At 38.6% G+C, this 25,111-nt stretch overlaps 1 protein-coding gene across 5 annotated transcripts in view; it reads right to left on the bottom strand.

Annotated features, from left to right (window-relative positions):
- Positions 1-19,971, bottom strand: part of DMC1 (DNA meiotic recombinase 1) — a 43,244-nt gene extending 23,273 nt beyond the window's left edge. For 3 of the 5 annotated variants that reach the window (XR_006264229.1, XM_043441259.1, XM_043441261.1), the window contains exons 1-11: positions 19,836-19,971; positions 17,828-17,884; positions 17,140-17,184; positions 16,090-16,236; positions 14,256-14,338; positions 8,352-8,404; positions 6,989-7,030; positions 5,658-5,730; positions 1,019-1,110; positions 557-630; positions 317-431 (exon numbers count right to left, since the gene is read on the bottom strand). Coding sequence is in view for 4 of the 5 variants with exons in the window: in XM_043441259.1 (XP_043297194.1) it covers positions 317-431; positions 557-630; positions 1,019-1,110; positions 5,658-5,730; positions 6,989-7,030; positions 8,352-8,404; positions 14,256-14,338; positions 16,090-16,236; positions 17,140-17,184; positions 17,828-17,878 (775 nt within the window). In the remaining variant the exon portion in view is untranslated. Of the gene's footprint in view, positions 1-316; positions 432-556; positions 631-1,018; positions 1,111-5,657; positions 5,731-6,988; positions 7,031-8,351; positions 8,405-14,255; positions 14,339-16,089; positions 16,237-17,139; positions 17,185-17,827; positions 17,912-19,835 lie in introns of all 5 variants that reach the window. The other 2 variants (XM_043441260.1, XM_043441262.1) reach the window with 2 other exon arrangements.
- Between the last annotated feature and the right edge of the window lie 5,140 nt (positions 19,972-25,111).

The raw sequence follows: 25,111 nt of genomic DNA, 5'->3' as shown, positions 1-25,111 counted from the left end.
GATTTCAGAGTTTAGAAAAACACTGTGCCATGAATTTCTCTGATAAACAAGATTACATTCCTGTTTTTTCACTGTTAACACAAAGTTATTGTTATATTATTTAAGTACTTTATTGTTTTAGAATCAGTATTTCTGGTTTTAAAAGTGTTGTATCCCCATGAAGGAAATTTTATTTTTTAAAAATAGATTGTCTCCTGACATTATTCTGAGCTTCTCTGCAAAGCTTATCCAGCAAACAGTCACAGATGCTATTCTGATATCATCGTTTATTTATTTTATTTTATTTTTTTTTTCATCGTTTATTTTAAACATCTACCTTCTGATATTTTTTGGAGTCGTGACAACATCTGGGCCAGTTTTTGCTGCCGTTCAGCCAACTCCCCACGACCACTGAAATCCACTCGGAAAAGTGCCATTATTGAATCAATGATCTGTACAAAATTAATGTAAAAATAAATAGTGCATTTGGAAATGGAAGTTAATTTGAATTGGAATCAACAGAAGAAAGATAATATGCTAAATAGCTGCAGATTGAACAGTATTTAAAAGCTTGTACCAGTAGCTTAAAGATGCCAGCTTCTTCATGGAACTTTGCTGCTACATAATCAAGTAGCTCCATCTGATGTTCACCTGATGGGAAGTGCAGTAGGAAAATGTTACAAAAGCTAGAAGAAGCAGAGACTAAGATCATGTATGTCCTTGGAACTTGGCAAAAGAGAGCCCCTGAAGGATTTTCTTAATTATGACTTTATTAAATATGGCAGCATACATACCAAATGATACCTTATCCAAAAGAATGTTACTCTCCATTTCAAAGACACAGAATAAGAAATAATTTGAGAGCATTTCAATGTCTAAGGACTTAGATAATAAAATCTGTGGACTGACTAAATAAATCTGGAGAAAAGTAAAATAGAAAGAAAAAAGAATAATGTCAAAATACAAGTATCACTCAAATAATACATCAATGCTGCCAACCTTAAAACAGCCTAAGCATCCAATTGCAGGGAGTTCTTACTAGTATATGCACGTGCATAAAGTACATTGTCCAGGACTGCATTATGGTCTACATTGAAGCGATCAGCAATGTCCCGAAGGCGATCTGGACGGCTGGAGTATGCCAGATTAAGGATCCAATAAATCAATTCCAAAAAGTTTAGACAACTACAAACAATAATGCTCTAAGTAAGTGTATTGAAGAGAGGCAAAACACTCTACCTGCATAGGTATTCTGAGGATGCTAATAAACACCTAAAATCTATATCAGAGTTTATTTTTCCTAAATGCCTTAATTAGGTAGTAATAACAGTGATAGAAATAATGAGACAGTAATGAATTTAAATATTAAATTATCTAGTCTAAACAACAATCTTGGAAGTGAGTTGTTATGGCCTATATTACATTTTACAAATGAGGACACTGACAGAGATTAGGCAAATGACTCAGGGGTAGGCAGCAAATCAGTTATAAGAGAAAAACTAGAAATCAAGATTTTTGAACCTTTTTTGTTCTCAGTTCTATAAAAATAAATCTCTTCTATGAAGATAATATCACTGAATTATAATTCAAGTCACTTCCAAGTGAATTAATTCACTCCATGTTCCTCACTTGTTCAACACCCAACAGTTTAATTCACCACTAATCACGTGTTGCCAATAAATGATAAATTTGACTACATGAACCAAAGGATCAAAAAAGTCACTTTAAGGGTACAGACAGGAATTATCGTCATATAGTTTTTCATTTGTTTTGGGTTTAAAAATCCACTTCTAAAGGAGTTGTAATAGCATTCTGAAATTAGTAAATTCATAGAGGGGACAAATTCGGTGTACCTGGAAAGGTATTCTGGAAGATGCTAATAATCACTTATATCTATCTAGACTATAAAGAGTATTTTTTTTTATAAAGAGTATTAACAAACATTTTTTTAGGTCTTTGGTGATCCCAGTATTTTCTAAAATGACATAAGATAAAATGCATGTCCATGGACTCATTTCACTTTGTTTACAGTATTTGTGTTAATACTGATCATACTATGCTGTGCTGTGCTTAGTTGCTCAGTCATGTCCAACTCTTTATGACCCCATGGACTGCAGCTCGCCAGCCTCCTCTGTCCATGGGGATTCTCCAGGCAAGAATACTGGAGTGGGTTGCCATGCCCTCCTCCAGGGGATCTTCTCAACTCAGGGATCGAACCCAGGTCTCCCGCATTACAGGTTGTTTCTTTACTGTCTGAGCCATCAGCTGCGGCTGCTGCTAAGTTGCTTCAGTGGTGTACGACTCTGTGCGACCCCACAGACGGCAGCCCACCAGACTCCGCTGCTCCTGGGATTCTCCAGGCAAGAACACTAGAGTGGGTTGCCATTTCCTTCTCCAATGCATGAAAGTGAAAAGTGAAAGTGAAGTCGCTCAGTCATGTCCAACTCTTCGAGACCCCATGGACCGCAGCCTACCATGCTCCTCCGTCCATGGGATTTTCCAGGCAAGAGTACTGGAGTGGGGTGCCATTGCCTTCTCCCCGAGCCACCAGGGAAGCCGAAAAATACTGGAGTGGGCAGCTTATCCCTTCTCCAGGGGATCTTCCCTACCCAGGGAATTCGAACTGTGGTCTCCTGCATTGTAGGTGGATTCTTCACCAGCTGAGCTACCAGGGAAGCTTATAAGTAACTATAAAGCAAGGACCATTTATAATCTTTTTTGTGACACTTGGATCTAGTTCAGTAAATGCTGAACTGTCTTTAGTATTTCCCAGTCATCCTACAGCACTATATATGCTTTCTTCAGAGCTACAATGACAGCCACTAAAATCTTCTATTGCTGCTGAGTATACTGAAATGTTATTGGTAAACAAATCAGACGACAAGGAATTGGAAGAGATAAAAAAAATTTTTTTTATAAAACCAGGTGACTGTCAGTTTGTTTTTTTTTTTTTTGACTGTCAGTTTTTATAAAACCAGGTGACTATATACCCAGGAATGGAAAGTTGGGCTTACACTAAAGGGAAGTTCAAACCAATTTACAAATGGTTTTTAGCAGATCAGCATATGAAATTATCAGCATATTAACCAATTACCAGTGCAAGGCACTATGGAGGATTTAAGGATAATTTATGCCATAAGTAAGTGTAAAATATAATTATGCACATACAAATATAAGTACACACAAAGAAAAATATCAAGATAGAGCAGTATACATGTAAGAGACACTGAAAGAATGAGAACATTTCACTTGGGCCCTTGCATGTCCTTGTTCCTCTGCATTCCCTCTTACATATGACCTGGCTCTTAGCTGTTTCTACCATTCTGGATAAAATCCAAATTGCCAAACAGTGGCAGATATTCTGCAAGAACAATTCCTCCCTCTCAAAGAACCATATTTAATCAACTATTTCTGAAACTAGTTGAACTCCAGCTGAGTACTTCTTGCTACAGTCCTATTGTTAAAAGGAATGTCTTCTGAACCTGATAGCTCCTCAAACTATCGTTATTTCTTCTATTTATTGGCTAATTACACACTACCTCAATTCCTTACTGTTTATTTGCAACAAGCTTCCATCATCTTTCTTTACTGCAAATGGTCTCTTGGACTCCTAATTGCAAATTTCAGTGATCTTTCTCAGTTTGTACCCTCTCTCTGTGTGGAACCCCTTTTCTTCTTAAAAAAAATTTTTTTTGGCTGCATGGGGTCTTAGTTGTGGCAGGCAGGTTCTCTGAGCACATTCTTTTGTTGTGGCGAGGGCTTAGTTGCCCCAGGACATGTGGAATCTTAGTTCCCTGACCAGGGATGGAACCCACATCCTCTGCCTTGAAAGGCAGATTCTTAACCACTGGACCACAAGGGAAGTCCCAATCCTTTTTTGAAACTTTCCTTATGCTTGGCATCCACAACCAGATAACCTCTTACTTTGTCTATCCCCTCTTCCTAGACATAGGCACACCCCAAAGTTATGCTTTCAGTTCTCTTCCTGTAAACTCTCTTGCTTTTCCCTGGCCGTTTCATTCACATCAAGCTGAGTCCAACATTTTCATCTGCCATATAAATGTCCTTCTGTACCTCATATTCAACATATTAAAACGAAACATCATTTTTTCCTCTGAAACATGAGCTTCCCAATTCTGTAATCATTACTCTTTGAGTATGTAGACAAACCTATGAATGGTTTCCCAAATCTCTCTTCCCTTTGTCTATCAAGTATAGTCATCAAATCTCATTATTTTCCCAGAATACTACAAAAGTATCCAATTTACACCCATCATCCAGCTTTAAGGCCCTTCATGTCCAACAGTCACATTTCCAGCCTTGCATTCTGAACTAACTTAATACTTCAACGAAACTGCAATTCTTTTTGTTACCCAAATAGGTTCTTTTCTTTTTCCTTTCATATTTTTGTTCAATTCAGACCTTTCCTTTATTTGAGACAATGACTTTAAATGAGTCAACAATCTTCTAATTATTAAGCTAAATCTTTGGAGAAGTAGGAGGATTAAAAACAAATAAGACATAATTTCCTCTCATGTATTTGTTTTGTTAATTTTATACCAAACCCATTTGGAGAAGTGAAACCGTTTTAAATAAAACGTGATTTGATCATAGAAAACAAAATCATGGTTACCAAAGAGGAAAAAGTGGTGGGGAGGGATAAATTAGGAGTTTGGAATTAACATATATACGCTATATAAAACAGATAACCAACAAGGACCTACTGCCTACTGTATAGCACAGGTAACTACATTCATTATTTTATAATAACCTATAAGGGAAAGAATCTGAAAAAGAACATATATATATATATGTGTGTGTGTATATATATATATACACACACACACACACACATATATATATGTATACATATGGGCTTCCTCCGTGGCTCAAACAGTAAACAATCTGCCTGCAGTGCAGGAGACCTAGATTCGATCCCTGGGTTGGGAAAATCCCCTGGAGAAGGGAATGGCTACCCACTCCAGTATTCTTGCCTGGAGAACTCCATGGACAGAGCAGCCTGGCAGGCTACAGTCCACGGGGTCACAAAGAATCAGACACAACTAAGCAATTAACACTCGCACATGTATACATATGTATGTATATGGGCTACCCTGGTGGCTCAGTGGTAAAGAATCCATTTGCTAATGCGGGAGATGCAGGTTTGATCCCTGGGCTAGGAAGATCCCCTGGAGAAGGAAATTGCAAGCCACTCCAATATTCTTGCCTGGGAAATCCCATGGGCAGAGGAGCCTGGTGGGCTATAAACCATGGGGTCACAAGAGTCGGACACGACTTAGTGACTAAACAACCACAACAATATATGTGTGTGTACATATACATATGTGTGTGTATGTGTGTGTGTATACACACATATATGTATGTATACATATATACATATGTGTATATATATATAACTGGGTCACTTTCCTGTATACATGAAACATGACATTGTAAATCAACTGTCAATAAAAAAAATAAATAATTCTTAAAAACATTTAAAAGAAAAAAGTGATTTGAGAACTCAACTAGCAACTGTTTCCCCTTGCTTTTTTTTCATTATTATTGGTTTATATAGGATAGTTATAAAAATGACATATTTCAAACAAATGCTCTTTTATAGTAATAGTACTATATCACACTATTATGTTAGCAATTTGCATAAATAAAAGGGTTACAAAGTATTTTCTGTATCGATGAAGATAATCTTTCCTCCTGAGTAGCCACCTGCTCCTGGAAGTTGAGCTGTCACTGGGAAGCAATTAAAAATTAATTAATATTAACAAGAGTGAATGAACTCTGTACAAATGGATATACAAATTAACATGGGATTTATGCTGGTTGCAACTCTCTAGCCATCTAGTAAACAGTAGTTTCTAAATAGCATGCTATATTTTTATATTACTAACCAGTGGTAAACTTCTAAGTATTCTTCCAGCATAACAGTAATTCAGCAAAGCATGTCAGTATCTTTCACCATGGGAGATATTCATGAAATTTAGTTCTCTTAAAGAACAGAAGTAGAATAACAAGGTCCTAATGTATAGCACAGGGAACTATATTTAACATTCTGCAATAAACCATAATAGAAAAGAAGGTATATATGTGCATAAATGAGTTACTTGGCAATATAGCAGAGATTGGCACAACATAGTAAATCAACCATATTTTAATACAAAATTTTTTAAAAGGAATAGAGGTGGAATTTAAACATTACTTTCTTCCTATAAGAAATAATCACAAATATAATTTATGCTATGTAACTCATTTAAGTAACTTTTCAATTAATGTATGCATTAATTTTAAATGCATTTTCTTTATATGTAGTATTAACACTAAAGAATTACTTTACATTAAGTACACACATTATTTCATTTATTTTTCAAAACAATCCTAAAATGGCCCTATCATTATTCCTATTTTACCGATGGGGAAAATCTGAAAGGTGAAGCAACTTAACCAAGGTCATGCAGCTATTAAGGGTAGAGCTATTTGGATTCCAGAATCCTCTTACTAAACACTTACCCATGTTTCTTCTACTTAGGTCTAAGAAATGCAGTACAATGACTTTATGTAAAAGGAGATATTTTTGCTTATTTTAAGTCTTTTTTAGTTCCACCCTTACTCTATGGAAAGTAAGGAATTCTAAAGCCTCAATAGATTCTGTGATATTCTTATAAACACGATACACAAAAGACAGAATAAGAAAAATTGAGGCCATGAATAAATACCTCTCTCCACCAATACATTCATAAATCCATTTACCTACTCCCTATTTCCATTCAGGTGTTCAGAGTGCAGTACATACAGCATGACCTCACGTATCACACATTCACAGACCAGCTCTGGTATTTGTACAACTGTGGGGAGTTAAGTAATCTCTCTGAGATTATTTGCAAGTTTGTTCAGATTACATGAGATTATGTAAAGTACCAGGCACAAAGTAGATTAGTAAGTAATGGCTATGATTCTTATTATTATTGCTATCATTGTTGTTATATAGCCTTACCACAGAGGGTATGAGAGAGTTGGGTTTTTCCAGTTCGAAATTCTATGAAACATAGAAACAAAAAAATAGTTAATTTTTAGATTACTTTCATAAAGAATAGATATGGTTTCAAGGTATGGTTTCCTTTTCCAACTGTCAAATCTCACACACAAGTACCTCTGTGTCATGAATGGATTCTGCATATATGAATACCAGTAATAAAAAGAACTTTTTAAAGGTTTTCTTTTTCAGAACTGTCCTTTAGATGATAGTAAAACTCAAATTCTTCCTAGGAATAGTCATGTAAATGAAAGTGTAAGGCTCCACCACAGGAAAGAGAACCTGGGGTTTTCCCACTGATCTGAGATCCTCAAGGGGAATCCCAGGGGGATCCTCAGATTGGTGGTATCTCCTAGCTACCAACAAAAGCAAATACTCTCTAGAGAAGAACATCCCCACTATACCAATTTAGGCCTACTGAACTTCAACAGATTAAAATCAAGAAATATGTTCACAAATATCAATAAACACACAAGGTAAGTCATTCAAATGGGTCTCCCAGGTGGCTCAGTGGTAAAGAATCTGCCTGCAATGCAGGAAATGCAGTTCAATTCCTGGGTGGGGAAGATCCCTTGGAGAAGGAAATGGTAATCATTCCAGTATTCTTGCTTGGGAACTCCCATGGACAGAGGAGCCTGGCGATTTATAGTCCTTGGGTCGCAAAGTGTCAGACATGATTTATCGACCAAACAACAACAAGCCATTAAGACTGGGATTCAACATAAATAAACAAAGATTTGTTTCTTCAAGTGAGCAGAAACATCAACACTGAACAAACAAACAAAAAAACATATTTGGTTCTCTGAGGACTGAAAATAATGGTAACTGTCAGGAGCAGTACATAAAATAGCTATGCATGGATTTTATTTGGCTGCACTACAAGGCCTGTGGGATTTTAGTTCCCCAAGCAGGGATCAAACTTGGCCCCTAGCAGTGAGAATGCAGTCCTGACCTCTGGACTGCCAGGAAATTCCCAACTTTTTTTTTAACAGAGGATACAACAAAAAGAAAATCTATTCTCTATGTTTCTGAAATATGCATTTCTTAAAAATATTAATAAGATCAATCTCATTATACAACTAATTTCTGAAGGTATGAGAGGAAAAAATTTTCTTCTAAAGAAATCAGAGATAAAAAGATGAAAAATGTCAATAAAACTCATCTGTTAATGTCGGAAAATATTTTAATTGTAGCCCAGAAAGATCTTGCATTATGATGACTGATATTTCATCGTAAGTTCCAAAACAGATACAATTTACCATTGATATGGGTGTGTATACATACATATATTTTTCACATAACAAAATATTAAGCTTTTACCTACCTCCAAAAGCTTCTGTGATTGCCATGCTTTCAATTCCACCTCCTAGCAACTTACTAGAAATAGAAAGTAAGCTTCAGTAACAGAATCAGAAATAGAAATATCAAGAAAGGAGAAAGTGCTAATATCATTGGTACTATTTCTATCTATGTATTTGATGTGAAGAATCAACTCATTGGAAAAGACCCTGATGCTGGGAAAGACTGAAGGCAGAGGGAGAAGGGGACGTCAGAGGATGAGATGGTTGGATGGCATCACTGACGTGATGGACATGAGTTTGAGTAGGCTCTGGGAATTGGTGATGGACAGGGAAGCCTAGCGTGATGCAGTCCATGGGGTCCCAAAGAGTCGGACACGACTGAGCAACTGAACTGAACTGAACTCATCTATGTATCTTTCTATCTATCCAAGATAAACACACATTCTTGGCTGAACAAATGGCTTCCCACCTGCTTAGATCACAGGTTATACTGTGCATGGGTAGGGGGATCAACAAAACAATCTGTAAGTCCTGCTGTTCCTACTCTTGTCTACCAACAGGAAATGAGCTATGCAGGCCTTATGTTTCATTACTCTTTAGAATTGAACTGAGGTTTGAATAAATGGTTTTTCATACTCTGCTGGGACTATGTTTCTAAAAGTCAAGTGAATATCCAAATTTTTTAAAGTACTGAGAAACATGAAAAATAGATATTAGGAGAATCCAGTGATTGTCACCATGACTGACATATCTCACACAAGCCAAATTCTATGAAGAACCTGTCAGAATAGAAAATATTCAAAGATGTGATAGGTACTGCTAGCAGTTAGAAAAATAACTGTCAGATTTTGACAGCATGTACTTAATTGGTAACTCAGTGATTTAATGCATTTGATATATATTCTTGATATGAAAAGACCTAAAGTTAAATAAGCTCATTCATTCATTTAATACAACAAATATTAACTATAGTAATTGCCCTAAGATCTGGTAGAAGCACTTTAAAAATCTTTGTAGTTTGTATTAGCTTGACTTTTGGGACATGGTCACAGATCAGACAGAGCTCTAAGAGATATGGACAATTTAACAGATGTACATTTACATAGTTTGAGAGTAACTTAAATGTAAATTGAAGCAATGTTGGAAGTTGTCCACAAATTTAGTGAGAGCTGTGGACTTCAATGAGAAAAAAAAAAAATCTAGATACTGACCCACATGAACTGAATCTAACGGACATGCTGCAGAGACCACTCCATTTGGAAGGCACGTATTTAGAGATTCTATAAGGCTACCAACTATTAAAGGAAGCTTTACTTGTCCCTCTCCATTTTGAGAAAAACCACCCTGAAAATTTGGCTTAGAGAAATTTTAGAGAAATGACTATAGCTCTGGAAAATCTAAGACAAAATTTCTGGTGGATATTCTGAAAAAATGAACCCCAAATTTAACTGAAAGTGTACCCCAAATTGCTTGGGATAGCATAACTGTTCCCTTGGGAAACTCAGGAAAATTTAGTATTAGGAATAGAAATAGTACTTTCAAATCTTGAAAGATTTTAAAATAGAGACAAAAATCAAACTCACAGATGACTACTATATTAAATTTGGGAGTAACTGCACATATTTGGTACTTGAAAACTCTCATAGTTTAAGAGAACTTGACATTTTTATAACATAACACATTAGCCTGTAATTGATTAAATGATATAGAGCTGCAGTTTCTAAGTTGATAGCTAACTTTATACACAGTATTTGAACATTTAAGAGTGTCTAAGACTCACTATACTTATATGTTTAATTTATTAAATTTATAGGGGCTTCCCGGTGGCTCAGATCATGAAGAATCTGCCTGCAATGCATTAAATTTATAAGACATTCAAGTAATTGAAAAGATTTTAGTAATTATACAAGCAAAGTTCTGAGGAGAAATATAATAAATTTATAAATGTAAGTTAAAATATTTATGGAAATTTGGTTAACCATATTAGAAAAGTTCCTTAACATTTGCCAAATTTATAAATGGGCTTGCAGCTTAAGAAAAAATATATTAAGTAATAATATGTGCCGCTGCTGCTGCTTAGTTGCTTTAGTCGAGTCCAACTGTGCGACCCCATGGACTGCAGCCTGCCAGGCTCCTCTGTCCATGGGATTCCTAGGCAAGAGTACTAGAGAATGCCGTCCTCCAGGGGATCTTCCTGACCCAGGGATCAAACCCGGGTCTCCTGAATTGCAGCAGGCAGTCTCTTTACCACTGAGCCACAAAGGAAGCCCCAATAATATATAAATAATAACATATATTACTTAGTAATACATAAGTAATACATAGAGTAATAATTTCTCTAAGCCAAATTTTAAAATATTTATTTGTTTGTTCTGGCTGCGCTGGGTCTTTGTTGCTGCACGTGGGCTTTCTCCAGTTGCAGTGAGTGGGGCTACTATCTAGCATTTTTGGTGCTCGGGCTTCTCATTGCAGTGGCTTTCTTGTTGCAAAGCTTTGGCTCTAGAGCATGCAGACTCAGTAGTTGTGGTGCATGGACTTGGCTGACCCCTGTCATACAGGATCTTCCTGGACCAGGGATCAAACCTGTGTCCCCTGCACTGGTAGACAGGTTTCTTAACCACTGGGCCACCAAGGAAGTCCAGCCAGATGATTCTTAAACCATGATGTAGTAGAACAACTGGAGAATATTAAGTCATCATTTGAATCAAGTTATTTTGATCAACCTGACTTTGACCAATTTGTCTTTTTAAAAAAAATATTTCTTCATTTCGGTTGTGTTGGGTCTTAGCTGTGGCACGTGGGCTCTTCTCGCAGCGTGCAGGCAGCATGTGGGATCTTGGATCCCCAACAGAGATCAAACCCATGTCCCCTGCTTTGGAAGTTGTATTCTTAACCCTGGATCACCAGGAAAGTACCTGACCAATTTGTCTTGGAGCAAGATTTCCCAAAGACTCTTCCTTAGCTGTTACCTGAACAAAAGGTTCTGTGATTTTAAAAATTTGAGGCAATGCTAGGTTAAACAGGTGTTTTACTTCACTGTAGGAATTCAGACCCTTTAATAAAATGTATAAATCTCCAAGAGAAATACATAGTTTATTGCACTTCCCCAACATATTTTACTATTTGTTTATTCAGTCCATTATTTATTCTACAAATATTTACTGAACATCTAGTTTGTGCCAGAGACTGCTTTATGCACTTGGAGTAATGTATGTATGTGCTCAGTGCTCAGTTGGGTCTAACTGGAGTAAAGCAGTGAATAAAAGAGACAGAGCCATCATTTTGCGGAGCTTACATTCTAATGAGAAAACAGACAGTAAACATAAGTAAGTAAAATATGTGGTATGTCAGATGTTATTAAATGGTATGAATAAAAATTAGATCTGGAAAGGGGATAAAAGGCACAGAGGATGAAAGTAGGAAGTTTTCAAATAAATTTTCAAAGAAAATGATCACAGAAGGCCCTAGTGAGACATGGGCATTTTAGCAAAGACCTGAAAAATCTGACAATAAGCCATGTACATAATGAGGAAAGAGTGTTCCAGGCAGAGGGAATGCTAAGTGCAAAGGCCCTGAGGTGGCAGTGTGTCTGCCATTTTCTAGGAATAGCAAAAAAATTAGCACGGGTGGTACACAGTAAACCAGAAGACATAAGAGCTTAGATTTGAGATTACATAGGATTTTTGGCTTTTGCTCTGAGTGAGCCTGGGGAGTCATTAGGGTGTTTTGGACAGAAGAGTGTTATGATCTGACCTATGTTTTGAAAACATTATTCAGGGGCTTCCCTGATGGCTCAGTGGTAAAGAATCCTCCTGCCAATGCAGGAGGTTCAATCCGTGGGCCAGGAAGATCCCACATGCCGCAGAGCAACTAAGCCCTGGTGCCACACTGTTGAGCCTACGCTCTAGATCCCTGGAAGCGCAACTACTGAGCCCACATGCCACCACGACTGAAGCCCATGAGCCCTAGAGCCTGTGCTCTGCAACAAGAAAGACCACCGTAATGAGAAGCCTGTGCACCGCAATGAAGAGTAGCCCCTGCTCCCAGCAACTAGAGAAAAGCCCGCCCAGCAAAGAAGACCCAGCACAGCCAAATATAAATAAATAAAATTATTTAAAAAAAAAACTTATTCTGCCTTCTATGTGAAGAATAAACGGTAGGGGCAAGGTCTAAAGGAAGTTAGTTAGTTAGAAGTTATTATCAATAATCCAGAAGAGATATTAATAGGTGTTTTAGACCAGTGAGGTAACAAAGGAGAAGGTTGTGAGAAGTAATTGAATTCATTTTTCTCCCTCTCTGTACTCATATAGATACAAATAGGAAAAATATATATAAATTTTGTATTACAAAAAATTTCAAACATAAACAAAAGTAGACAAAAAACATTATAATAATCAACCATCATGTACCTATCCCTCAGCTTCAACAATTATCAACCATGAACTCATGACCAAAATTTTTTCCATATAAACTGCCAACCACTTCCCTCCCTTTTCATATTACTTTAAGCAGATATTAGGTAACATATCAATTCATCCTAAATATTTCAGTAGTATCTCTACAAGATGAAGACTCTTACTTTTAACATAACTGCATTACCATATCACATCTAAAAAAATTAGTAATTCCTTAATATCAACTATCTAGTAAGGGTTCAATTTTCAGTCTCATATGTCTTACTTCCTATAGTGTGTTTCAATCAGGACCCAAAATAAGATCTATGTATTGAGATTAAGTGACATGTCTTTTAAATGACTTTTAATCTCTAGGTCTTCTCCCTGACTCCACCTCTTTTCTATTCTTTATAATTTATCTGTTGAAGAAACTGGTTGGTTTATTCTAAATATATTTGAAGACAGAGCAGATAGGATTTGTTAATAGATTAGAGTTAGCATGTGAGGGGGTAAAAAAAGCACCAAGGATGACACTAAGGTTTCAGATCTGAGGATTAGAAGAGATCTGAGTTGAGGGAGATTTTAGGAGGAGCAAATCTGGGGCAAATATCAGAAATTTGGTTTTGGACCTGTGATGTCTGAGTTGCCTAGCAGACATTCAAATGGGGAGGCATATTTGACTATGAAACTCTTTTTTTCTTGGAGTTTTTGTGAGGTCAAGGTTTTGAGGAATACTTTGAGGAAATACTGTTCAAATTGCTCTTGGAAACTTCTTTAACTTATGAAATAGTAATTCTGCCTACTAAGGCAGGGAAAAAAAACCAAACTGTAGTCAACTTGCATTGGGAAGATGATGACTGTGTCTTAGGAATCATAAGATGGTAAAAAAAATAAAGTGGGGAGGAGTTAAAACTGCTGACGCTGAAAAACAAAAACAACATTGGATTATTTCTTCTAAAATATTCACTCTAACAACTGAATTTTTAAAAATATTTATTTGGTTGTGTCGGGTCACAGTTGCGGCACACAGGATCTTTGATCCTCAACTGAGCATGCAGGTTGCGTGCTTTTAATTGGTTGCGGCATACAGGATTTAGTTCCCTGAGGAGGGGTGGAACCTGAGCCCCTGGCTCCCCTAGATGGGAGTTCTAAGTCTTAGCCACTAGACCAACAGCGGAGTACCTAACAACTGGTTTTTAAGGAAAACCAAAAGTGAAATGGAATTTCCTTGATCAATGGAGAATAAAAAGGAAATGAAAAGTTAAACTGATTTCTTTAATGGCTTATTGATTAATACAGACTGATTCAGAAACTACTTATACTTTGGGTCTAAATTTCTTGTAAGAAAGGTAATCTCATTTTTACAAGCAGTCTAAAATTTATTTGCTTCAGTTGCTGTTTGAGGGAAAAAAATTCTGCAGAGTAAGAAGCTATTTCTATTGTTTATAGTCAAAATAACAACTCAGATAGAGGAAAAGAAAAGCAGTATTCCAAAGACTGTGCTTAGTGGTTATAAAAAATATGAATACATACTCAAATTCCTGGCTCCCAGTGGTGATATGGAAAACCATCTTCCTCTTCTCACTATATTCAAATGCAGTCAAGAATCCTGGTTCCTACAGAAAGACAAAAGGAAAGGTTCAAAAAAGATATAAGATAAATATTTTAATTTCAAATGCTGCCAAAACCATGTACTTGATTCTCAGAGTCATCATTTGCTATAAGCTACAGTTCATTTGTCTTTGAAGGCAGCACAAGACCATGGTTAAGAACACAGGCTCTAGAGCCACCCTACCAAGGTTCAAAATACGTCTCTAACACTTATTAGTTGTGTGATGTGGGGTAAACTACTTAATCATGCTGTACTTTGGCTTCCTCTTTTGGGTCAAATGGGATAATAATAGTGTCTCTCTCATAGGGAAGGCATAAAGGTTAAATGAGATACATTTATGGCATAAAGCAGACTCATACTTTACTAAGTGATTCAGTTGATTTCATTCAATGAGGCTGGCCCTCTGTGTTCTTTATTAGCCACTCCAGATAATTCTGATACATACCACTGTACTATGAAATTAACTTTCTGTCTCTGTCTCTCCCTCTATATCTCAATCTCCTTCTCTAAGAATAAACAGTTTCAGTTAAGAGAGGATTAGACTGTTGGTGCATTTGTGGGTACATGAGGAGAAAGATTCTTCTATTTGGTAATAGAATTATTTTTCAAAGGAAAGAAGGCTAATGTCTTGGCTATAAAAAGGAGCAGTTTCAATCCCAAACCCTGGGTACTGCACTAGGGCTTCATTAGACACCCTGGCAATTACGGAACTGCCTTGTGGGTAATACAGCCGAAGAGTACTCAGAACATAGAGCAACTGAGTTGTGTTCAGACCAGTTCAATTGGGTTCTCTCCAAGTTCAGGACCACGCTGACACTTGCATCTGGAAGGAAACAAGTCACTGTTGGTGAAGAGAATTTCTAGGACTTGGTGAGAATGAGACTCTCTTATACACATGTAGAAAAGGAGAAGCCTGCTCTTATGCAAAGAGGGACACTTTGGCCTTTCTGCACATTCTTATTCCCACAGGTGCTGCCTCCAGTGGCCCCCAAAAGTTCTACACAAAAACTTGGGTCAAAGGCATGTGTTTTTGCTTGGAGCCTCTTGGCCATGTAGGTCTCTTAGTCTATGGGCCCAGGTACAAAGTACAGGTTTCACTTAGCTTTAAGCTCAGGTGCCTCAATGAGCACATTCTTGGTCATATCTATCTTAACTGCACAAATGTAGACCCAGCCACTGTTGGTCTTTTTCAAATGCAGTGTTCTCTTATCAAATGCCTATACCAGGAGAGAGCAATTTCTTTGGAGCTGAGTGCTTCACAACAGCCATATATATGATGTTTGAGAAAATAATACAAAAAATAGGAGGAGGAAGGTAAAAAAATATGAAAAGGAAGGAATCCCTGGTAGTCCAGTGGTTAGGATTTGGTACTCTTACTGCTGGGAGCCTGGGTTTGATCCCAGGTCATGGAACTAAGATCCTGCAAGTAGCACATCCTGGACAAAAAAAGAAAAAGAAAGGAAAGGCAGAGGCACAGAAAAGGAAAAAAAGTGATAAAAAAGGAGACAAAAATAAAAGGTTTTGTAAAAAATGACTGCCTTCATAGTTTTCCTGGTCTCTTAACCTGTCTCATTTTTTTCAGAAATTACTACTTTGAAACTTACATGATGAAAAGCTAACATGGGGCATATAATATATGGTAATCCACAGGAACTCAGAGTTCTCACAATAGTTTCTAGTGTACATAATGAGAAAGGCTACAGAGATTCCCAGGGCCCTTTTAAGCTAAAACAACAAAGAATGGATTTTGCTTACAATAAGCTTGTTGGCTGCTTCTTTAATTTTGTCCACTTTTGCTTCTGAGAGTCCTTTGACATTGCATAGGGCTCTTCTTGTTGTCATCTGTATCCCTTTGATGGTACAGATGCCTACCGACTTCAGTTTCTTAATGTCGGCCACATTCTGTAAGTAAAAGAATGGGTGCAGCAGATTGAGAAAATGCCAGCCTGAAAGGCTCCCATACTATGTCATGTGCTTTCATGTCCATCTACTTCCATTACGATGCCAATTTTACACAAGCAGCCAGGTGGAACCCACCCACCATGTAGCCAAATGTTCTGGAAATATCTGAGTAGAACATACCCAGCATGCTGCCAAATGTTCTGGCTGTGCCCTGATTTCCCAAGAATGTTAGTGAGACCATGGCAATGTAACAAGGAATTCAAAAGAAGAGTCTGTTGGTAGAAAAGCTAACAAATTTATCACACATTCACCCCCTCAGTTCAGCTCCTTCTTTCTACAGAACTTCATTACCAGTATGTTCTTTAAAAATCTTTTAAGATTTTTTTCTTTACCCTTGGAGAATGCAAATAACTACATAACCAAAAAACAGCATTTTCTCTTGCTCCAACTTTCTAAATTCAACTGAAAGAGAGTAAATGTGAGGGCTTCAAAGGGTAACGTCAGAGAAGTTTTACTGTCAACTGACTGCTATTGAAATTCATCTAGCTTGTTACTTAAAGTCTGGATTTCTGTCAACATCATTTACTCTAATCACATGACACAGAAAGTAAATTTTCAGTAGACAGCTCTGAATGCCTCCCGTTGGACCAGTGGTTCTCAACTGTGGGCAATTTTGCCCCCTGGGGACACCTAAAAATGTCCAGAGAAATGTTTGGTTGTCACAACCAGAGGGTTGCTGCTGGCATAGAGTAAGTGGTTAGGAATCAGGGATGCTGCTAAACACCCTACAATGCACAGGACAGCCGCCTCAACAAGAAAGAATTGCCTGGTCCCAAATGCCAATAAAGTCAAGGCTGAGAAACCCTCAAAGGGACAATTTCACAGTGTTGAAAAAATACTTACAATTCCATGTTTTTGTAACAGGTCAATGTCTTGAAACAAAGATTCCTAAAGGAGATGGAACAGAAAAAAAAAGAGTGTTCATTCTTCATATCCAACAGTTTCACATATTTTAAAGACTTAATTCAGCATTATGAGTCACTTCAAAATGCCTCAAATTCTGCTTCTCTAGATAGACTGAGGTAGGATCAATAATACTTTTTCAAACATATTGTTGCATATTTAAAAGCAGTGCCAACACCGAAAGCACTAGGAAGCCCAATATGGCACTCAGCCCCCTACAGTGGAAGCACAAGGTCCTAACCACTGAACCACTGGGGAATTCCAACAGTCTCTCCAAACTTTTTAAGACCTTAATCCAAAAGAGTGGAACACAAGCTATTTTAAAATATGTTTTCTCAGTCTTCTCCACCAGACCTTGAACTCCTTCCTCTGCTGTTTGGTTACCAATATGGCCATACCAATTGTTAAATTATTAAAATACTTTCATGCCAGCTGCTAAGTAGCTAATCTTAGCATCCCTTCCCAAACAAGTTGTTACATATTTGTAATAGTGCCTCTCTCCAGAACTATGTTTTATTTCTAATAAATAAAAATAGTAGTTAAGTTTCTAAAAGTAGTAAACAGAGAAGGAACTCCATTTTTATAGAATGACTGAATATCTATGTATCTTTCAACATTCTAGGCATACGTCTTCATCTTGGAATCCCGGTTCTTCCAGCACTACTTGATCCTCCTTCATATTGAACTGTGAACAGAAGAAATATAATCAATTCTGGAAAAACAAGAAATATTAATAAGTTGTCACAGATCATATAGTACAAAATTCTTTGCCCACAGACTTTTTTATTTCATTTCAGTCATCAAGGACCAGAAAGATAATTAGACAAATATGAGAGCCCCATGAGCCACAACTACTGAGCCCAAGCACCACAATACCGAAGCCCGTGCGCCCAGGGCCCGGCTTCACACAAAAGAAACCACTGAAATGAGAAGCTTGCCCACAGCAACTAGAGTAGCCCCTGCAGGCCACAACTGGAGAAGGACGGCAAATAGGAAGACCCAGCGCAGCCATAAATAAATAAAATTAAATTAAAAAAAATTTTTTTTTCAAGAAAAAATATTTAGTTTGGAATAACTAGGCTGCTGCTGCTGCTGCTGCTAAGTCACTTCAGTCGTGTCCAACTCTGTGCAACTCCATAAACGGCAGCCCACCAGGCTCCCCCTTCCCTGGGATTCTCCAGGCAAGAACAGGAGTGGGTTGCCATTTCCTTCTCCAATGCATGAAAGTGAAAAGTGAAAGTGAAGTCGCTGAGTCCTGTCTGACTCCTATGGACACCACAGACTGCAGCCTACCAGGCTCCTCCATCCATGGGATTTTCCAGGCAAGAGTGCCAGAGTGGGGTGCCATTGCCTTCTCAATAACCAGGCTGGCCTATCTCATTTCTCCTAAGCCTGTGGCATTATTTCTTTTTTCTGGTGTGGTATGTGTGGGTGAGGGGACTAGTTTCATTTGTTTCCTCAAAAATGGCCACATTGTATCATCTTTTGCTTTCCTATAGCACAGTTAATCATGACTAACAATATCTTTTTTGTTGTCTTGGAAGGTTATTTAGAAGTAGAATCTTAGAATTCCACATTGATATTAAACTTTCATATTTGCTAACAGTCTAAGAACTTTGACCTTAAGTCTTCCTTGCATCCTCCCTGGCACCTAGAACTTAAATCTATCTTCAATAAAAAGATATTATTTTTCTCATGTATGAGGAATCCCTTCTGCTTTGGAATGATGAGGAGCTCTCTTGTAATATACTTTTTTTGTTTCATAAAACATTAGATGTATTTCATTTTATAATATTAACTAGATTCATGATTTTAAGATCTAAAATTATGGTGGATAGTCCATGGGGACACAAAAGAGTCCAACATGACTTAGCAACTAAAAAACAATAATCTAGTATTTTAATGATAAAATATTAGGGTCAATAAGCAGATAAAGCCTTTTAAGTCAGCAATCTACAAGGCATGACTGTGTTCGTTAGAAAATGTGGTCCAAATAATCAGTTTGCTCTATTTCATCTCCTCACTGAACACCAAACTAAGTTGGAGCCCAGCCCAGAGAGGAACAAACTTCTGAGGCAGAAGTAGGGTCGTTACCACCTAGTACAGGAAAGTATCTGAGGCAAACGAGGAGACAATGTAAACGGAATCTTCTGGAATGCGGTCCCTCACTCAATCATATACATGATAACCCCAAATTCCGTGACTGTCCTTTCTTTCTTAATAAAAAGACTGTTCTCCATCTTTCTCAAATAGCAGCTGATGGAATGAACAGTTGAATCTGAAGTAGGGCTCCCAAACACCTTGGCTTAAGGCGCCAAGAAGCGGTCCCTTATCGTGGCCGAGCGCGGTCCAGGTCACCCTCACCGCCCCCGCCCACCGGCCATTTTCCTGACACCGGACTCCCTCATAAGGGGCCCGAGGAGGCCTCTTCAAAGCTTAGGTCCGACTAGGTTTAAAATAAGGATTCTGGAAATCCCTCAAGAGCACTCGACGGGGTGGGGATGGGAGCCGAAACGCACAAAGCCACCAGCCTAGGGCCCAGCAACGACCGTCGAGCACGACCTAAGGAAGGAAGCCCCCATTTCCCCTCACATTCTTCACCCGCCTTCCCCTTTTGCCACAAACACCACTCGTACCGACAGTCTCCCCCAGGTTCTCAAGGTATTCGAATCCCGCCCCCGGCCGGGGCTTTCTAGTCCTCAGGGATTCTGATTCGGAACCAGAACGCTGAGACAGGCGTCCAACGCGTCGGAGACCCAGACGTTTGGCGCCAAACCGCTAGTCTGGGCTCGCGCCTGGAGTGGGCGGGGCCAGGACGGTGCGGGGCGGCCCCACCAAGGGCAGGGCGAAGATTGAGGGGCGGGGCCCTAGACTTGGAGAGGAACCGAGGTGCGGGGCCGTGGGATGGTCTTGCTGGAAAGCCGCCAGGAGCCGCGAAAGAACCTGTGTGGGTGGCGAGCTGGGGTGAGGGAGCGACGCTGAGGTGGAGAGAGTGCGCAGAGGAGAGGCGCTTTGGTTGGAGCGGAGGCTGGGGCGTCTCTCGAGCGGAGGGAGATGCTGAGAACAGGAAAAGGATCTGAAGGGGGGCGCTGAGGCGATGCATCGAAATTAGGGGGTATTGAGGTGTGCGCTGAGGTGAAAACAAGCTGTAGTGAGAGAGAAGGCCCTTGGGTGTGGCCGTGTTCTGAGATGAAGAGAGGCCACTGGAAAGGGGTCAGGAGGTGGAAGACCGTGAGGCAGGGGAGGGGTGCTAAGCAGGGATGACTGACATGGTGACAGGTGACGTGTGGAATACTTATCTTAATCAGGGTACTTGGGTTAGGAAGTCGAATATGGCGGGGGCGGGGGCGGGGTTCTCCCTGTTCAAGGCTTTTCTTTTCACTCCAAGTTTTTCTTATCTGGCTTCATAATCTGTACGTAATACCTCAGTCAATGTTCCTAATTTCTCTCCTTTCTCTGTGACTCTCTTACCATTTACCACTCTACTCTGTGAGTGAGGCACCCAAGGCCCATTCAGGATGGAGAGTAATATTTCTTCCTCTTAACTTGAAATTTTAAGTAGCCAACAGAAGCCAAACATATTTTGGTCCAGTTTTTAAATAGAAATTTTAGGCCAGCCTTCATGCCAGCAGAGCTGTCTCTGGCAGCATCATACTCCTCCCCTTAAATGGAGACTGACTGTTGAGAAGAGTCATGAAACATTTGAAAGAGCATCTGTTGAGGTAGAGGCTGTGATGTGTCTTGGATGAGTATCTGCACAAATAGTTCTTTGGGTTCAAGACCTAGTTCAGGGTGACCCTTTTTCTTCAGTGTCTGAATCATTCTTTGCTGGAATAAATAGCAAAAAAAATTCCACAATAGCAGTTGGCATTTTGTAGGACTACCCCCCACCCCACACCCAGGTGGGCTGTTTAAAGTGCCAACAAATGACTGCCATAGTTCTTCAAAATCTGTTATTTTCCAGAAACATAACCTGTTCAGGTTAAATGGAAACTAATGCCTATTTTTTAGATGAATTGGATGGTGATAATAGGCTTTCACCTTGGGCCTCACCTAAAATAATTTTAGTAACTTCTGAGCAACTTGTTAAATGGAGACATCAACTGTACAGGAGAGCTGCAAAGAGCACAGCAAGATCATTTAGGGAAATATAACATATGTAGTTTGGTGTAGTGACAGCTGGGAAAGAGAAATGTTCATAATATTTGAAGGTTGTGTGCAGTACACTTAAACTAAAACAAACTTGGTAATGACAAATTGGTGAAGTGAGTATAAAAATCTTGTTTGACTAGGATATTGATGGCTATATACAACTAAAAAATTATTTAAAAAAAAATCCAAAACCCAGGGGTGGTTAAAAAGTACACTTGAAAATTTTTTCACTCAAATCAGGACAAACAAAAAAAGACTAGTCTTTAATATCTTACAAAAATTCTGAATATAATGAAGGTGGTATTTCAAATTTGTGAGGAAATGAATTCAGTGAATGGTGTTGGAACAAACTAGGTAGTCATCTGGAAGAAAAATAAGATTGGAACCATACTTCACACCTTATACTAAAATAAATCCTAGATGGATCAAGAAATTAAGTCTGAAAAATAAAAGTGCTAGAAGAAAGCATGAGAAAAAATGTTACTATCTCAGAGTAAGAAAAGTCTTTTAAAGTATGACATAAAACTTAGAAGCCATAAAAAACTTATAAGAATTACTGTATTAGAGAAAAATCCTTCATGGCAAAATGCTACTTTCCTATCCTAGATACAAAGCATGGCAAATCAAGGCTTTGTGTCAATTAGTAATCAAACAGAATTGTGTCAGTTAGCTTTTCCAGTTTCTCAAACTGTTTAGCAAGTCCAGGAGCTCTCCACAAAATTTTAAAAATTTGTGTCATTTTATGATACTCTAAGAAACAGAGAACAGAGTGGAATTACAGGGCAACCTGAATCTTAAACCATTACACTGTACTGCCCCTCTGTGGACAACCACTTTATAATCAAATAGAGTCATATAATTCCACCATGTACGGTTAAGTTTTTCCAAACTGGTGCCTCTAGATGTGTGTATTCTTGGTTTCAAGAGCTCAAATTTGAAAAATGTTTTAGTAGAGAACTAAAGAATGAAGGGTCATTACAAAAAGAGAATCTCATTGGGTATATCTCCCTTTAAATTAGCATTTATTTTAAAAAATGTTTATTGAATCCCTACTATTTGACAAGGGCTTTGCAGGTGGCTCAGCAGTAGAGAATCCGCCTGCCAATGTAGGAGATGTGGATTAGATCCCTGAGTTGGGAAGATCCCCTGGAGAAGGAAATGCAACCCACTGCAGTATTCTTGCCTGGGAAATCCCATGGACCGAGGAGCCTGGTGGGCTACAGTTCATGGGGTTGCAAAGAATTGGACACTACTGAGCAACTAAGCACATGCACGCGCATGTACACACACAATTTGTCAGACACTGTACTAGGTGCTGGGTGCCAGAGATTCAATAACAAACAAAAACTCTAGTGTGGGTTATAGATAAGTTTATAGGCAATTACAGTAGCCTATATAAACATACATACATATCAGTCATTTGAGGCTTTCTCATTTATTTAGATTTCTTTCCAAATTTGAAAAGCTTCCAACGTTGGCACACAGCTGCCCAGAGAGGTATGCTTGTGACCGTTTATTTAACCAACATTTATTAAACACTGCTTGGACCCAGCTCCCTGCTGGATATGAAGATAAAGACAGGTCTTTGCTCTCAAGGAGAAATGAGTCTAGTAGGAAAGATAGATACAGAAAGAGATAATAACAAACAGGGTGAGGTAAGAGGGATTATAGATACAGATGGGAGCCATGTAGACCTCTCTGTGGAAGATCCTCATAGAGGTGGTGACCCTTTATTTGAGACTAAAAGAATAAGTAAGGATTTTCCAGCTGGGCAGGGGTAAGGGCACAGGGAACACAGAGGCTTATTTAGGGAGCTGCAAATTGTTCTGCTGGAGTGAAAGGTACTAGGGAAAAAGGAACTCTCAGAAACCAAAGGTAGCATTTGTTGATAGCTAACATATCACTTAACTGCTTTCCACAGATGAACATATCCACTTCATACAGAGATAGCATGAGGTAGGAACTATTGTTATCTCTATTTACAGATGATGGAACTGAGGTATCACAAGGTTAAGTAACTTGCCCAAGGCTTACAGTCTGGCTCCTGTGTTCAGGCTCTCAGCCAATATGCTAAATGAGTATATGCCCGACTTGTATATTCATATATGTGATTCTATTTTCCATTTAGATAAGTATGATATAAGCACACATAGGCATGGTAACTAAGCCCAAATTACAGTCCAGTCCAGTCATCTACAAGATATCTGGTCTTGGGGAAAATTTATTTAAACATCTTTGTGCTTTATTTTCCTCATCTGAAAACCAAGAATAGTATTAGTCTTGAGTTGGTATGAGAATTAGTGGGTTAATATACTTGAAGTACTTGGGCTGCTATGCGGAAAATGGAGTTAGGAGAGAGGGCAAAGAGAATACTTCAGAGAATACTGTAAAAGTCCAAGCCAGGGGTAATGGTGGTTTCAACCAAGAAAGTCCTCAGTTTGAAAATGGGGAAAATTTACTTCATTCACATTTACTTCATGAGAGAAGACAAAATAACCTGTAAAAATACATTTAAAAGTACAACTCCCCAGCAGTGCCTTTACTGTTTTTAAGTAAAATGTTACATCCCCATCACTCAGCTTCAACAATTTTGAACATATTGTTTCACTAATACTTCCACCTACTTCCTCCCTCATATGGTTTTAAAGGAAATTCTATATGTCATATAATTTCATCTGTAAATTAAATGCATATCCATAACACCATTATCACACCACCAAAATAATAATTTTCAATATCAAATATCCAGACAGCATTCAAATAACCAGTTGTCAAAACAGAAACACAGATGTAGAGAATGAACGTATGGATACCAGGAGGGGAAGGGGATGGGTGGGATGAACTGGAAGATTGGGATTGGCATATATACACTACTATGTATAAAAGAGATAACTAATGAGAACCTAATTAATGAGGAAAAAATGGAAACACTGGCAGATTTTATTTTCTTGGACTCCAAAATCACTATGGACAGTGACTGCAACCATGAAATTAAAAAGATGCTTGCTCCTTGGAAGAAAAGGTATGACAAACCTAGCGTGCGTGCATGCAAAGTCACTTCAGTCGTGTCTGACTCTTTGTGACCCCATGGACTGTAGCCCACCAGGCTCCTCTGTCTATGGGATTCTCCAGGCAAGAATACTGGAGTGGGTTGTCATGCCCTTCTCCAGGAGATCTTCCTGACCCAGGAATCAAACCTATGTCTCTTGTTTCCTGCATTGGCAAGCAGGTTCTTTACCACTAGCACCACCAGGAAATCCCTGACAAACCTAGACAGCATATTAAAAAGCAGAGACATCACTTTGCCGACAAAGATCGGTATAGTCAAAGCTATGGTTTTTCCAGTAGTCATGTATCGATGTGAGAGTTGGACTACAATGAAGGCAGAGTGCCGAAGAATTGATGATTTCAAACTGTGGTGCTGGAGAAGACTCTTGAGATTTCCTTTGAACTAAAGGAAATCAGTCCTGAATATTCATTGGAAGAACTGATGCTGAAGCTGAAACTCCAATACTTTGGCCACCTGATGTGAAGAACTGACTCACTGGAAAAGACCCTGATGCTGGAAAAGATTGAAGGCAGGAGGAGAAGAGGACAACAGAGGATGTGATGGTTGGACGGCATCACCGACTCGATGGACATGAGTTTGAGCAAGCTCCAGGAGTTGGTGATGGACAGGGAGCCTTGGCGTGCTGCAGTCCATGGGGTCACAAAGAGTCCGACAGGACTGAGTGACTGAACTGAAACTGACAGTTCATAT

Source organism: Cervus canadensis, chromosome 21, assembly GCF_019320065.1.
Source record: "Cervus canadensis isolate Bull #8, Minnesota chromosome 21, ASM1932006v1, whole genome shotgun sequence".
Lineage (NCBI taxonomy): Eukaryota > Metazoa > Chordata > Mammalia > Artiodactyla > Cervidae > Cervus > Cervus canadensis.
Note: the sequence above shows the minus strand (reverse complement) of the source record. Positions and strands in the feature narration are given on the sequence as shown.